The sequence below is a fragment of the Arachis ipaensis genome, chromosome B10, assembly GCF_000816755.2.
Source record: "Arachis ipaensis cultivar K30076 chromosome B10, Araip1.1, whole genome shotgun sequence".
NCBI classification, from domain to species: Eukaryota; Viridiplantae; Streptophyta; class Magnoliopsida; order Fabales; family Fabaceae; genus Arachis; species Arachis ipaensis.
Window position 1 is genome coordinate 107,307,897 of NC_029794.2, and position 14,594 is coordinate 107,322,490.

A 14,594-nucleotide genomic window follows, 5' to 3' on the forward strand; every position below is an offset into this window, starting at 1 on the left:
GAGTACAGCCTGTAATTCTCAGCAAACTTCTCGTGGCGAACAACGAAGCCACGACCAGTTGCTCTGTACTTTGCACCTCCGTGAAGAAGAGTGCGTCCGTAGTAGTGCAACTTGGTTCCAAGAGAGAAAGTGAAGAAAACGGGTGCTAGCTGCAACTGCATTATTATCATCTCTCCCATAGCGGATCTGAAACCTCTCTCAAGTCCTATTTCCATGATCATGGGCAGAGTCATTAATAGTCCTATTTGAACAAGGGATTGTGAAGCCATTATTGCCCTCAGTGCCTCATCTCCCCTTCTATTTGCCAATTTAACTATTGCAGCCTCAAGTCCACTCAATGACAGGTAAAGTTTGCCATACAAGAATGCATAAACAGTGAGGGCCACAACCTGTGAATGAATACAAGAAATAATTTAATGTCATATGCATACGGGACCAAAAAATTTTTTCTTTCTTCTGGATGAAATGACCATTACCATTGAGCTGAAGTAAAATCCAATAGATGTGAAATAGAATGATAGCATGCGGAAAAAGTCGAAACGATGCCCCAGCCTGTAGACATCCCTGCTAAGTGTCTGTTCTCCATTACCACAGGCCACCTTTGCTTCAAAGAGTGAGATTTGATTGAGACCAACATCTCTACCCTTTCCAACTTGGATGTATTCATGATGAGTAATGTTTCCACGCCTTAGTGTGGAGTTGAATCCTGTTTTCAGGTAAAAAACATGCATGTGATGCAGCATAGAGGAAGGAATATAAAAGTAAAAAAATACTGTATATAGTGCTAAGAAACATGTTACAAGAATTTTACCAGCAAAAATGTCTTCACTAAGATTGATTACACGAGAAGCCTTGCTGATACCTCCACGGGTGATATGGAAAATTCTATCAAAAACATCAGGATGACCATAGTGGAACCGAACCCTGCAATTGGACAAGGAAAATGGAAAGAAAAGAAACATTTATTTGAGGGTCTACATATTTTGCATTCATTTCCCTTTTAAAGTAAATTATTGTCTCATGTTTGGATGAGTTCTACTTACTTTAGGGGTCTTGCAAGAACTCTTTGGCCAATAGTGACAAAACTTGTTTCTTGATTTGACATAAACCAAGCCAAGGAAGAAACACTGCACACAAGAGAAAAAATTTTATATAATATAGAAATTATAACTTGATGCAGTGTTCACTAACAGTATACATGGAAAATAATTCTTCGTACCTGCCAGTGAAGATATGCTCACGAACACCTAGTATAGTAGGTCGACGAACGCCATGATCCTCATTAAATTCTTCTAGAAGGTTACGCATTTTCAAAGCTTCTTCCAAGTAATTATCCTAGAAAGAATATGTCCAGTGTGAATTTTGTTATATAGCTTCAAAGGTTACATAATATAATGCTATATATACCTGGTTCATGTCAATTGTCTGAAGAGCTTCCCCTCTAGTGAAAATGATAGCATGATTTTGATTTTCAGGTTTTCCTTCTCCTATCTTGGGTGGACCTGGCAATTTTATTCTATATATTTCCTGTATAATACAAACATAAGTCCTAATGAAGTTAACCAAGCATAAGTAAATTACTAAAGGTATTATTATATAAGAGAATTTACCTGGTCATGGTTGTCCACAGCTTTGACTAGCACAGAATAATAAACCTTCTGTACTTTTCCGGCTTCTCTTTCTTCAACTTCATCAATATAAGCCACACGAAGGGAAGGATTGCTACAAAAATTAAGAACCGTATGTAATTTTCTTAAATTAAGTGAAATAAAAATTCCAAATGGACTAACTTCGAATTTATCAGTTGGAGAACAATGACATACTTAACCATCAAATTCAATATGTCTGTTGCCCGGCGGTCTCCACTGCGCTTCTGATTACCATAGATCTGACACGTGGCGACATATGTGAATTTCATGTCAGCAACAGCTTCGATACTGGCATACAGAGATCTCTTACTCTTCTTATCTTCCTCGGATGGAACAGTAACAGCCTTATAGCCATTCAGTATCTCTGTCCATAAGTAGCAAAAAACTTAAACAATCATCTTGGCACATAACTAACTGCCTTGCCAATAATATTGTTGAAGACTGGTATCTTAATAATAACAAGAAATATTTTGATGCAGAAGTTTATATTTGCTGTCATATATGGTATAGTTTTGTATAAATAAATGTTACTAATATCTAGTCTTTTCAAATGTATGGGCAATACTTCTTTATGGGGTTAAACTTGGTCAATAGTTGAGGACTGCTAAACAAAGCTTTTTGTCTCTATAAAAATGTATGAAAATGTGGATGAAAGATGGCTGTAGTGTTTAACTCTATTCATGGCTATATAAAAATTAAAAGAGTATCCATTCTTACCCCTTTCATTAGCCATATCAAGAAAAGCTTGGAGCTTAAGAGCTCGCCTGTAGTACATCATTCCCCTAACTGCATTAATTTATAGGAACAAGAAGAAAAATTATTAGTTGATCAAACCTTGCATATGGGAACAGAAAAGGGAGGGACACCATTGTATATATACCTGTCCGGCAAAGAGTTTGTCCTCTTAACGAGGCCCAGTGACGTAATTGCAACACATTCTCCTCTTTCTCCCAGACCTCGCTATCTTTCTTGCAATCAAGTCGCTCCATGAAGTTGTTCCATTCATCTATAAATACACTTCTTAGGCAATCTTTCCTCTTTAGAAAAAAAAAAAATGAAATCAAACTAATTGTATAGAGTAAGCTATTGCTACCAGGGTAGATCTTTTGCAGGTAATATATGATTGACACACCATCCTCATTTTCAACCTCAAGGTCATTCTTGGAATAGACAGTCTCTTCACTATAGTATGGAGTCATGACACTACAAAGAAAAACCAAGATGTTCTTTAATACATAAGAAGGCACTGTACAACTTCAGAAATACAACAGCGCCATGGGCTGTTTTCTTGCACAAGAAATAAGCATCACAAACCTGAATGAGAGCATTTTGCGAACCCTTGGAGCACGCGGCATATCCATGAACAATGAATTGGTGAAGAATGTAATCCTTCTGCGTGCCTCAAGGTTTGTTGGGACCTCCATAGCAGACTCCTTTACTGTCAAAAGTAAATGTAGGCGTCTAATCTGAAACAACAACGGTTCGTGACTCATGAGTTATAGAAGCATCTCTTAGTCAAAATATAACCTATGAGAGAGTAATTTTTCTCTGATTTTATGATAGCATCACTAATTAATTACCTGTTCCTCCCATTGTGCTGTAAGCACAGGAGGGAAGTACACGGCCGGTCTTGCATCAGTACCAGCAAAAAGTTGCCTTCCAGTGTCCTTGCTACTATGATTAAGTTCTGCTAACTCACTGATGAAAATCACACCATGCAAAAGCAAGCATTGTTACTTTTTAGTGAAAGTGATGCAAGTATAACTACATTCCAAGTTTAGAGTAGCAATTAAGTGTCAACCAACCTAATGTCATTCACCATCATATCACGGGTAAATACTTCTAAAATATCTTGCAATAAGACTACCACTGTTCCTCGCTTCGAAGGATCTGCATCTTTCTGTAACCATAAAGGAATGTGTAAGTTTCCAAAAAATATAGCTACAGAGATGAAACTATTTAAGAATTAAGACTAAAATAAAGTGAAGATACTAAAATGATTGGTTTTCCTATGAATGACTCACCAAAATTTCAACAAGCTCAACAAATTTCTTACAAAGGTTGGGCAAAAATGCCATTCGGAAATTTGTAAGAAGGGTATTCTTGGAGATGCTGTTCTCAACTTCCTTGAAGATCACGGAGATCGTCCTGTGTCATCATAATGAATTCGGATGTACTTTAAAAAATTTGATGCTTATGAAATTTCTATAGCTTCAATTCTAGGTTAATCAAGAATAACAACAAAAGAAGCTTATGTCAAATTTTGAATTAATGTGGTTCAACCTAAAATTTGATCAAGCAAGTAATTCCTAAAATAACATGGGGGATATCATATCTGATATCATGAAACGTAAACATAAATGGCCAAAGGTCAACTAATAAATAACCAAAAAGGTCAATAGATAAGATTCAAAAAGTTACCTTTTCTCAAGGTCACCAACCACCAAAGTATTTAGAACATTCTTAAAAGCTTCATAGCATTCAATGACAGCACATTTCATATATTCATCATGACAAATGCGCTTCCAAAGATCAGAGTCCTTTCCATGAAATTGAGCTGCCATATCTAGTGCTACAGCAATCTACAAAGGTATACATGGAATTAATTAGAGGAAATAGTAACACGTAAACCTTCCCAAAAAAAGTAAATGAATAATAAATTAAAAGAAAATCCCACTGACCTTGCTTGCAAGCAAAAATGGTGGCCATTGAATTATTTTCAAGCTAGGGTCTAATGAGTAAGGAACCATCAAAAGATCCATCTCCCTGCAGTGATGTGAACTGAGAGGTTAGACCCCAATAGGTGATTTTGCAAATAGCTAGAGTTTGGTTCTAAGGGCTTGCCTATCACTTATGATATCTTCCTCACGGAAACTACAGATAATTTCATTCCATAATTGAGCAAATTTAGCAGCTTCAACCCTTCTACTGGGAGTAACCTATAAAAGAATGGAAACATGAGTGAACATAAATGACTACATTGGTTTCATGTAGTTAGTTGCCAATGAAAATGATAGAAACCTCAGCAAAACGCTTTGACAAAGAGAATCTCCTCTTCTGGTTTTTGTCAGTAGGGACCAAGAATGAGTTAAATGCGCCGGGCAATGACTGAAACCGTGATCTTAGCATGGTCAAAGTTCGAATCTGCAGAAAATGGAAATGGAAATTTGAGTTTTTTACACCTTGAAGACCTTTAAATTTGAATAATAAGCATGTATAATCATGATTCAGTACTTCATGCACCAAAATGGATAATACAAATTTCTTGATAAAATAAGTTCAATCTTTTGTATGCACAAAAATGAAGAAAATAAATAAAGTAGTTTAATATGAAATTCTTTCCACATCTAGGAAGCTAGCTAGAAATAAAGTTAAAGTGATAATTACCTCTCCTAAACGATCAAAGGCTCCAACAACACCACCAGACAAAGTTGAGAAAATGGCATACCAAATTTGAGTGTCCATGAAATAGACCTGTATATTCATAAATGTGAACTGAGATGTTGCCATTACGTGAATAATGAGAATAATGATTTATCTTCTTAATTGATTTTCTTAAACATCCTCCTAATTATTAAATAAAAAAGGAATTGGATATTCTCTAAAACTTTAAGACATCGATTTTATAAGTTTTAAATATTTCATTAACGTAACCAGAAAAGTATAGGATACACACCAGCACTACAGGTGACCAGAGTGCAATGACTGCACCATAGTTATGTGTAACTGCACATTTAGCAAAAATATATATATATATTAGACTAGACCAATAGATCTCAGATAAACTTATTATAGCAGAAACATTAAAAAGAAGAAAGTATACCATTAGGGAAAAACTCATGCCAAGCATAATCAACATGGCGAATCCTCATTATCTCCTTAGTTGGCTCCACTAGAGGTTTAATCTGAAAAACACATGTAAATCTATAAAAATTACCTGGATGAAATAGCTAAATGCCACTTTGGAAGCCAAAAGAAGCAGCCAAAAGAATGTGTACCTAAAAATCAAAACCAAAATTAATTCGATGGTGAGATAAATTTCTAGTGGAAAACTGGAATAAGATAGTGTCCTGAAAAGCTCACCTAAAGAGAGAAAATTGACTCTCATGCATTCCTCTTCCAACATAGATTCTTGGCTGCACAGGTTGAAGAATCACTCAGAAAATAATTAATGGAGGCGCTATACCCAAAGATCACAAATTGTTCAATAAAATGTTTATATAATTATTTTTAGGCTACACATATAATAGTCCTTTGTAATCTTCATACTTTTTAAATGTGAATGAAAATAGTAGTTTCCTACCTGAGCCCACCACATGAAGAATCTTACAATACGCCAGTCTGAGTTTTCAATCCAACGCCTGAGCATTGGGAAGAAGAAGAGAAATACTGTCAATGCATTGGGAAGCAAGTACACTGCAACTGCCAATAAATACAATTGTGGAAGGCCCTTTGTATCACCCAAGAACGAAAGTATCTTCGTGATAAACTCTGGGACATTATTATTATTCTCGAAGGAACCAATATATAACAGTGGAAGAACTATGACCCAAAGTATGCTAACAATTATTTTCAGTAAAAGCCGTAGTACATTAGTGAATCTCCAACGATGATACCCAGGAAAGTTCAGAACCAAGTCCAAGATACCTAAGACAAAACAAATGAAGCAAGGAGGAACATATGACGTGAGATGATGGACATATGATATATATTTGCATGGAAAATAATAGTAGCTTTGTTCAAGTAAGACTTCTTGCTAATTAATTAATTCTTCTGATAGTGTCATGTGAAGTTTAATTAATTTGCATGAAGGTAGCGCTTCATACCTTGTAGTAAGCGTAGTATGGCTGCTGTGATGAATATACTAGAGAGTTTGAATAAGAGTGGTTTTTGAAAGAGTTCGTTCAATTGAGTATTGTTCCACGAAATAATAATCATAACCTGTAACAAGAATAAGAACCAAGTGTTTTAGGCCTGAAGAGAAAAATACGTACTTTGTAATAAGCTCATTTCCGTTCTCTATATATACATACCTGCAACGCCATTATATAGAATGTCCAGAGACGATCAAAACTGCGAAAGATGTGCCAGAATGAACGGCTCTCAACAAAATTTGATTTGCCCGTTTTCCCAGCTTTCTTACGGGCACCGTGTCTTCCCTGATATATAAATATGCATGGAATTTCAATATTAGCATTGAACCAAAACTACGTATTTTACATTTGCTTCCATATTAATATATGGAAATTAATATCAATGAGATATACCTGTGACACAAATGTGGACTTGAAAAAATCACCATCATCACGCATGGGCCATCCAAGAGAAAAACAATCAGGTGACCTGAATGTATATATATAGAATAATGCAATTATCCCAAAGTTAAAGCCAAAAAAGAAAAGAAAAGAAACTATTAACTACAAAATGAAATAAGAAAAATAAAGCTAAATGTGCTACCAGAAATACTCATTTAGATCATCATAGTTGCACCATGATGAGTGGGGTGCAGTTCCATTTTTACCCCGCTGTGCTTCATTTTCAATAACTCGGTATATGGGAGTTACAACTTTGCGAAGGAATGACTCATCCTCACCACCATAGGAAGGTTTGATATTTTCACCAGTGACAATGCTAACATTCCCGGCCAATAGACCGTTAAGTTCATAGGCCATCTGATATTATAGTTGGATTCTGTTAGTACTTCGTAGAACATTACTTGTAGCTTCTAAAATTATTTGAAAACTCAGACAGTAGTAGTGTAAAGACTGAAGAGAAAAAATATAAAAATGTGTACTCACATTGTGAAATATATAGCATAGGCACTCTGGCATGAAACGAAGATTGGAAGCTTCACCCCATATGAGAAGATATAACCCCATATATAGTAGCTTTCTCTGCTGTATCTCTTGCTGACCTTGCTGGGGGAGTCTGTGTCAAATAACAAGAAGACAAGAACATTTTTATGCAAAGTTAATTTTGTCGGGGAAAAAACGAAAAAAGAAAAACAGATCTGTTATATTTATATGTATGTTACCGTAAACTATGTTTTCTTCCTAAAAACTTGCACCAATTCTTGTAATTCTTAAAGAGTTCATTCATCTTTTCGTCAACAGCCCGGTCATCCAGCTGTAATAATTGTTCAACAAAAACAAAAGTGTGTGTCAACCTGATGTAAGTGAAAAATGAGTATAATAAATAATAACCAAGTTTAATTAGTTGTTATTTATTTGTTATTCAAATAAAGGAGAGGGTAGGTGCCTTGTTGAGAGGCTCAGGTTTTGGATTGAGCCTTATGTGAGAGTTAGCAAGAAGCAGAATCAAGTGCTCTCTTTGGTTCCTGACATTGTCCTTCTGGAAGCCAAACATGGCTCTAAGCCAATCAAGCAAGTCCAAATCCCCACTTCTCTGCCTGTGTTGCTCGAACGTACTTGGCCAGTTCAACCCCCGGGTGTTCCACAGAGCAGAAACTGCTGCCTTAATCTACCAACACCACCAAGGAACAAATCAACACAATATTTCCAAATAAACAAAACATCAAACACATGGTGCGCATATGGATACCTCTTCCAGCTGCATAATTTGCTGAGAAGCCCCAGCAGAATCCAATGGAAGAATGTTGAAAGGGGCATAAATCTCCGTCTTTTCTTGGACATCTCTAGCTGCTGCAATAATCTCAGGAGCAACTTCTTCAACTTTCTCAGTCTTGTTAACTGCACAAAGCACTTCAAAGAGTACCCCTGCAGTTTGGTATGCTTTACCAAGCTGTGCTCTGCAACAACAAAGAGTTTAATTTTCAGTTCAAAGGAGGCCAACCAGTTAGTTTAGTGAAAAGGTTAATAACATATAATAAATTAAGGGTGTGCATATGGACCTGTCAGCTTGTTCTCCTTGGTCAAGAGCTCTAACATAGTGCTCATAGTACTGTTGATAATAGGCCTGGATTTCCCTTGCATCTGTCTTCTTAACTCGGGAGGCAAGACTTGTCGCATTGTCCTACACACATGCATGCGCATATTTTCACTTCCATACAAATATAACGAGAAACTCCGCCATTTTAAATATTTTTAGTCATTATTTAATTAGTATAATTATTAAATTATTTTTAATAAATAAAAAATTAATTAATTTTTATTTTAGTTTAATAACATCCAAACATATCCTAAAAATTTAAACTTTAAAAACACGTACGTACCCTCTCCAAACGTTGAAGTAACAGCGTCTTAAACTGCCTCACACCACGCCCGCTGGAGCTCTGATCCAACCTGTGTGCCTTCTCAAACGCATAGAATCGACCTTCATAACCAAAAATTAACAACCAATTTTAATTTTGAATTCCACCAACGCTAATTATGATTTATCTGTAATTAATTAAGTCGAAGGTTATTAACGCACATAGATAAGCAACCCTAGGGCGCTCGCTTTCGATCTCATTGGCGACACGTAGGATGGGCGCGATGGAGGCGAGTGACGACGGCACTACGACGTCATCGTCAAACACCTCCGTCGAGAACGTTGTCATGGCTGCGCTCCTCGACGGCCGCCGTACCAGCGTCTGCGGAGCCGCCGGCTCGAGATTCGACATCTCTGTCGAGCTCCTCACCCCTCCCTCTTTCTAATTTCACCTCTTAGTCTCCCCCCTGCATCATCAAAATCAGTAATATTCATCATCATATCAAAACCTAACCCTTAATTACCTTCTTGCATGCATGCACGTACTTATATTAATTAACTAAGATCATTATGATTAAGAACAAATTAAATAATGTAGGCACCTATTATGAGTTCAGGGATGAAACACTCCAAAAAGAGAGTAAAAAAAGAAGAGAAAATGGATTTCGAGTTTTCAGAAGAGACGCAGAAGAGGTGTTCCCGCTGCACGCTTCTATTAAGGTATTATTATTATTATTATAGTGTGAACTGTGAAGAATAAAGAAGAAAAATAGAGAGACAGAAGCACAGACACAGAGAGATATGTGACACGTGGCATCATGGGGGAGAGTGATGACTAGCTGTAAGAGCGACAAAGAGTAGTAATGATTGGAAGAGCAGAGTTTTCGGAGGAGAAGCGCCAAAAATATACAAATATAATGCTTAGCTTGCGTGAAACGAACTTGACAACTACGAAGCTCTTCTACGGTTATGGCGGTAATAATGTGTTGTTATATATGTTGTTGCATGACACCTCAAAAATATTAATAAGCGACTAAGATTAAGGAGCTGCTTTCAGTAATACCATGTAACGTAGAAAGACTTTAAAAAGTAGAAAACAACTCATATCAAAATTGTAGGTTTACTGATATTACGGTTCATACAAAAATTGATTTGTTTTTGAAAAGTGATTCATTATTTGAATCGAATCGGGCTGGTTGATTTTCTTATCATATTGCAAGTAATCGTTTCTAAAAATAAACCCACTTTTCGGTGAAACTGTCACATGATAACTGTTAGTTATTGAACTTGTATTTTTAGTTCTTTTACGTAAGATAATTCTATTTATCTTCATGTGAATAGCCAAACAATAATGCAAATTTAATGTTAAAATGAATTATAGTAGTTATTTATATAGAGATGTTTCATATAAAGATGAGAGTAAAAGACCTTTGCCTTCTATTCATTTTACCAAAAATAGTTAAATAAAAAAAGATTATTACAGGAAGTGATGTTGCAAGAAGAAATAATAATTGCAGTACATATAAATCTTTAAAAAAAAATAGCATCACACAAGAAACAACATAAGAGAATGATAACATTAATAGTGTTAGTGTTGATAACAGTATATGAGATAATAATAATGATAAGGTATAATTGTATAGAGCTTTAAAGAGCTGATATAGTTGCTAAATAAAGAAAGGATTAGTTATGATCGGAGTAAAATCTCAACCTGAATCCTGTCCATTTTTTCAAAGGATAAGCTGATCCTTGTCGAAAAAAGTAGTACCACCTTATCTTTATTTCTGGTAGTCGTGAGATATGACGATTTTTTTGTCATTTTCAGCGTTAAAATTTAACGGAATTTATTTACATATCACTTAACGATGATGATGTGTTAATAGATTGTTTGTTAAGTGCCTGATGCGTGAGCATCATTCATAATTTTTCTACATGATTTATACGGTAATTAGTTGATTTTCTAAAAGATTTAAGTGATTTACACCCTATTAGATTCTACTTTGAGTCGTTGTTGCATTACATTGTTTATAGGTAGCATTCGGGCGAAAAGACGTGAAAAAATGCTTAAAAAAAAAGCTCACTATCCCTCTCTGATAAGGTGGCGCTAAACGCCGCATCACTGGCGCTTAGCGCCGGGTTACACGAACTTCCCATTCCTCTCTGGATAGGTGGCGCTAAACGCTACATCACCGACGTTTAGCGCCAGGTCTGCCTTGCAGGATAGGTGTCACTAAATGCCACAATCCGGCGTTCAGCGCCGAGCCCTTGGATTTGCGTGCAATATTTTCTAGATAGGTGGCGCTAAACGCCACATCACCGTCTGGTCACTGCGACCCCCTTTGTGAGGGGCACCCCTTCTCCCGAAGTTACATGACTATTTTGCTGAGTTCTTTAGAGAGAGTTGTCTTGCGCCCCTAAGTATTTTCTACCTACCCACCGGTATCGGTTTCGGGTACAGGTACCTTTTTGTTGAAGGTTGTTCGAGCTTTTTCTTGGAGTATGGCATGGATTACTTCAGCGCCGTACGTAGCGTCTGGTACTTGAAAATTGGTTCAAGGCATTTTCTCTTGTTCTTCTTATCCTGAAAAAGCAGGGACCCATTTAGCGTCGGGAGCAAAACCTGGACAAGAAAAAGGCGTATTTGTAACAAAAAAAATTGTTACAAAACGTTAAAATTTTGAAACAAAAGTTTTTGTAACAAAAAAAGGGGCTGTTGCAGTAAGTCCCGTTACAAAAAGTTTTTGTAACGAAAAATGGAATTGTTACAATTCAATATGATGTTTTGTAACAATTTTTTCTGATACAAAAAACCAGAAGCCGTTATAAAAGTGGTAACAAAATTTAATCTTCAAGGTATTTTTCGTGATAATTTATTTTTTTCCTATCAAAAAATTTTGTTACAAAATGTAACATGATTTTATAACATTTTTTTTCTTTAGTTACAAAAGCAAATTAATTATTTTGCAACAACTTTTTTTAATATAAATTGCATGCATCGTTTAATAAACTATTTTTAAATTGACTAATATATTAACTATTTTAATAAGCAAGTTTACATCTATATAATATGTAAAAACATACATAAGTCAAACAAGATCTTTTTAGCTAAAATTGTTTTCAAACAAAATAATATTAGTGAGTATATTAATTAGTTCTACAAGTTATATGTCTTGCATAAGTTCAACCAAAACATAAAAGTTCTAACATAGATTAGTGTCTCTATGCATCAAAATATTCTTGAGCCCTCAAGGTAGCATATGGTCACCATTTCAGCACTCCTGTAAATAAGAAAAACCCAAACAAAATTTTAGAAACAAGATATAACACTAATTATAATTTTTTCACCAAGTTTTATCCAAAATGTTTAGAAAAATTTTGGCAGAACCTCCCCTAAAACTTGGATATTTCCACCGTCTACGGTTCCAACAAAAATAACCAATTCACAACTTATGTCTCAGCCAATACCCAACCAAATTTATCAAACCAAATAATAGGACATTTATCATTTTTCAACCATGACATAAGTAAAATGTGATAAATAGATCCATATACAAATTAAAGTATACTAATATAAAATGAGAATCATCTACGAAAATGTATTAAAATCATAAGCAATTTTAGGAGTACCTTTAGGGTCTATTAACATTTGAAACCCATGGGCAACATCCAGCAATTTCTTCAGTACGTGTTCTGAATTTACAGGCACATTTTTAAAAAATAATTAATTCTAATGCATGTCTGGTTTAAAAATTAAGAACATCTAATATAAAACCAAAGCTGCATGGTGGTATGCCACTTACCTATGAATCATATTATAGCAGCAAGAAAGAAAATGGATGTTAAACAAAGTGCTATTTTCCTCCAGTCATTAATATGATCCTGTGCAGGAAAACTGTTTTGCTTAGAATAAAAATAAATGTTAAAACAGGAACAAATACAGGTAAAATACTGGAACAACCAACAATGTAAAGCAGGTCAATAAATCACGAGTATGGTTGCATCAAAATGTAAAACATAAGGCAGCACTGTTCTTGTTACTAGTTTTGTCAACTTCTTTTCTATATATGTTAATTCAAGAGGGATGTTGAAAGTTGCCTAAACAAACTAAGATGTGAAACCCTTTTACATCAAAGAGAGAGATGAGAAAGAGAGAACAGTTTATAACAAATAAAATCAGGTTTGACATTTATTTTAACAATTTTCTGGAGATAGATATAATAACTAAAAGAGAAGGGATAAACTTAAGTTTTGAAACGTTTACTATAGATCAAACCCACTGGCTAATCATATGTCTGGTTTTTCTGTTTGAGCAACTCCATATCATGGTTTGGACAAAACTACTAAAACGTGATTTAGAAGCTGGAAATGAAATCCAACAAACATGGATAAGGTGAAAATCAATCAAGCACTTTACTTCTAGTACAAATCTGTGTCTTATGTTGGCTGATAATATCCAGTTATAAAAATAATCAAAATATTAGGAAAAGTCGTGTAAAATGCAGAATCCAATGGCTGATATATATCCAATAATATAAGTAACTAAAACACGCACAATATCAGGAAAAATGAGGTGTAACCTGCAGGATGCCAACAAGTGGTGAGGAAGGCACATCACCAAAGATATGGATTGAAACTGTAGATATTGCCATGGACAGCGCCCTCAAAATTGGTTTTACACAATAAAGAGAAACATAATTTACAGGAGCCTACAAAAGGGGACACAAATTTAAGACTAGAGTTTTATATTATATATCATTATCAGGTTCTTATGAACATGCAGTAGCATGCAAGAAGATGAAATACCAACCATCTGAATCTAGAATAGCCAGTCCAATATAAAGTAATTGATTGCAATTATTATGCAAGTAAAATGGCAGGTTGACCCAAAAAAAAAAAGAAAAATCCTTCAAGTGGCTCATAATGTTACCTGTGTGGCAACCAAATCTGGAAGCAATAATCCTCAACAATTTGATCAAGACAGTCACAATCTAATCACAATTAAGCCACAAAAGCACAAAGAATAACAGGACAGCAGCACATTTACCATAAATAATCACAAACAGCAGCAAGATTGAATGAATTATTGTCTACTGCATTACTAAAAAGATTTTTGTCAATCCAATGACTCAGATTATGAACTGATCCTCCATTACTAACAGTTTTTATTTTGTGCTGTTGTTAGAATTCATCAACAGTTGATGGTGGTATGAACTCAATTATGAGTAACAACTCAATCGATGGTATGAACATGTAAGTAATTATTATTATGAATGAATTTTGTTAGGCATCAATCTAGCATCAACTAAATTAAGAACAAATTAAAAACAAAAACAAGTAATAATTTGAAGTTCCAATAATGTTAAATTACTAATCAGAACAAGTAAAAAAGAAAAAGTAACAAATGAGAAAAAAAACTACACAGAACAATAATCAACAGCCCTAATATTCACAAGTTCTGATAATCAAAAACAATATCCCTAATCAGAAATTCTAAAAAATTAAACCCTAGACTTCCATAGCATTCATAAATTAAAACAATTAATTTCAAAATAAAATTCCCTACCTCAATTAGCCGAAACTCGGTAATTAAACGCAACAAACCCTTCGTTTGTTTTTAATTCCTAGTAGCAAAAATGATCTCAGTAACGGCAAGCTCCACTGACGGCAGAGGCGCAGCCAGAAGCTTCGACAGCGGCGGATCTGGCGGTGGTTCAGACAAAGACGACGCCAGTGACTGGTCGCGGCAGCTGGACTGGTCGCGGCCCTCCCAAGTTC

General features: G+C 35.2%; 1 protein-coding gene and 1 long non-coding RNA gene across 2 annotated transcripts in view; both read right to left on the reverse strand.

Moving 5' to 3' along the window:
• The window catches only part of LOC107620974 (callose synthase 5-like), an 11,150-nt gene extending 1,888 nt beyond the window's left edge, over nt 1-9,262 (reverse strand). Inside the window, exons 1-36 of the mRNA XM_021113523.1 lie at nt 9,042-9,262; nt 8,842-8,942; nt 8,521-8,642; nt 8,211-8,418; nt 7,908-8,129; nt 7,684-7,775; nt 7,448-7,577; nt 7,107-7,321; nt 6,917-6,992; nt 6,683-6,808; nt 6,476-6,590; nt 5,953-6,296; nt 5,733-5,785; nt 5,587-5,647; nt 5,473-5,554; nt 5,326-5,375; nt 5,037-5,123; nt 4,671-4,793; nt 4,494-4,588; nt 4,331-4,415; nt 4,071-4,231; nt 3,674-3,797; nt 3,455-3,549; nt 3,230-3,347; nt 2,964-3,115; nt 2,743-2,852; nt 2,530-2,655; nt 2,367-2,435; nt 1,824-2,013; nt 1,611-1,722; nt 1,408-1,527; nt 1,220-1,335; nt 1,044-1,127; nt 812-924; nt 477-706; nt 1-389 (exon numbers count right to left, since the gene is read on the reverse strand). Coding sequence (XP_020969182.1) covers nt 1-389; nt 477-706; nt 812-924; nt 1,044-1,127; nt 1,220-1,335; nt 1,408-1,527; nt 1,611-1,722; nt 1,824-2,013; nt 2,367-2,435; nt 2,530-2,655; nt 2,743-2,852; nt 2,964-3,115; nt 3,230-3,347; nt 3,455-3,549; nt 3,674-3,797; nt 4,071-4,231; nt 4,331-4,415; nt 4,494-4,588; nt 4,671-4,793; nt 5,037-5,123; nt 5,326-5,375; nt 5,473-5,554; nt 5,587-5,647; nt 5,733-5,785; nt 5,953-6,296; nt 6,476-6,590; nt 6,683-6,808; nt 6,917-6,992; nt 7,107-7,321; nt 7,448-7,577; nt 7,684-7,775; nt 7,908-8,129; nt 8,211-8,418; nt 8,521-8,642; nt 8,842-8,942; nt 9,042-9,231 — 4,886 coding nt within the window. The 5' untranslated portion in view covers nt 9,232-9,262. The remainder of the gene's footprint in view (nt 390-476; nt 707-811; nt 925-1,043; nt 1,128-1,219; nt 1,336-1,407; nt 1,528-1,610; nt 1,723-1,823; nt 2,014-2,366; nt 2,436-2,529; nt 2,656-2,742; nt 2,853-2,963; nt 3,116-3,229; nt 3,348-3,454; nt 3,550-3,673; nt 3,798-4,070; nt 4,232-4,330; nt 4,416-4,493; nt 4,589-4,670; nt 4,794-5,036; nt 5,124-5,325; nt 5,376-5,472; nt 5,555-5,586; nt 5,648-5,732; nt 5,786-5,952; nt 6,297-6,475; nt 6,591-6,682; nt 6,809-6,916; nt 6,993-7,106; nt 7,322-7,447; nt 7,578-7,683; nt 7,776-7,907; nt 8,130-8,210; nt 8,419-8,520; nt 8,643-8,841; nt 8,943-9,041) is intronic.
• On the reverse strand, nt 12,059-13,650 carry LOC110267679. Its single transcript, XR_002355552.1, has 4 exons — nt 13,397-13,650; nt 12,620-12,698; nt 12,447-12,509; nt 12,059-12,097 (listed from the first exon to the last, which is right to left on the reverse strand). It is a non-coding gene; the product is annotated as an uncharacterized LOC110267679 (long non-coding RNA).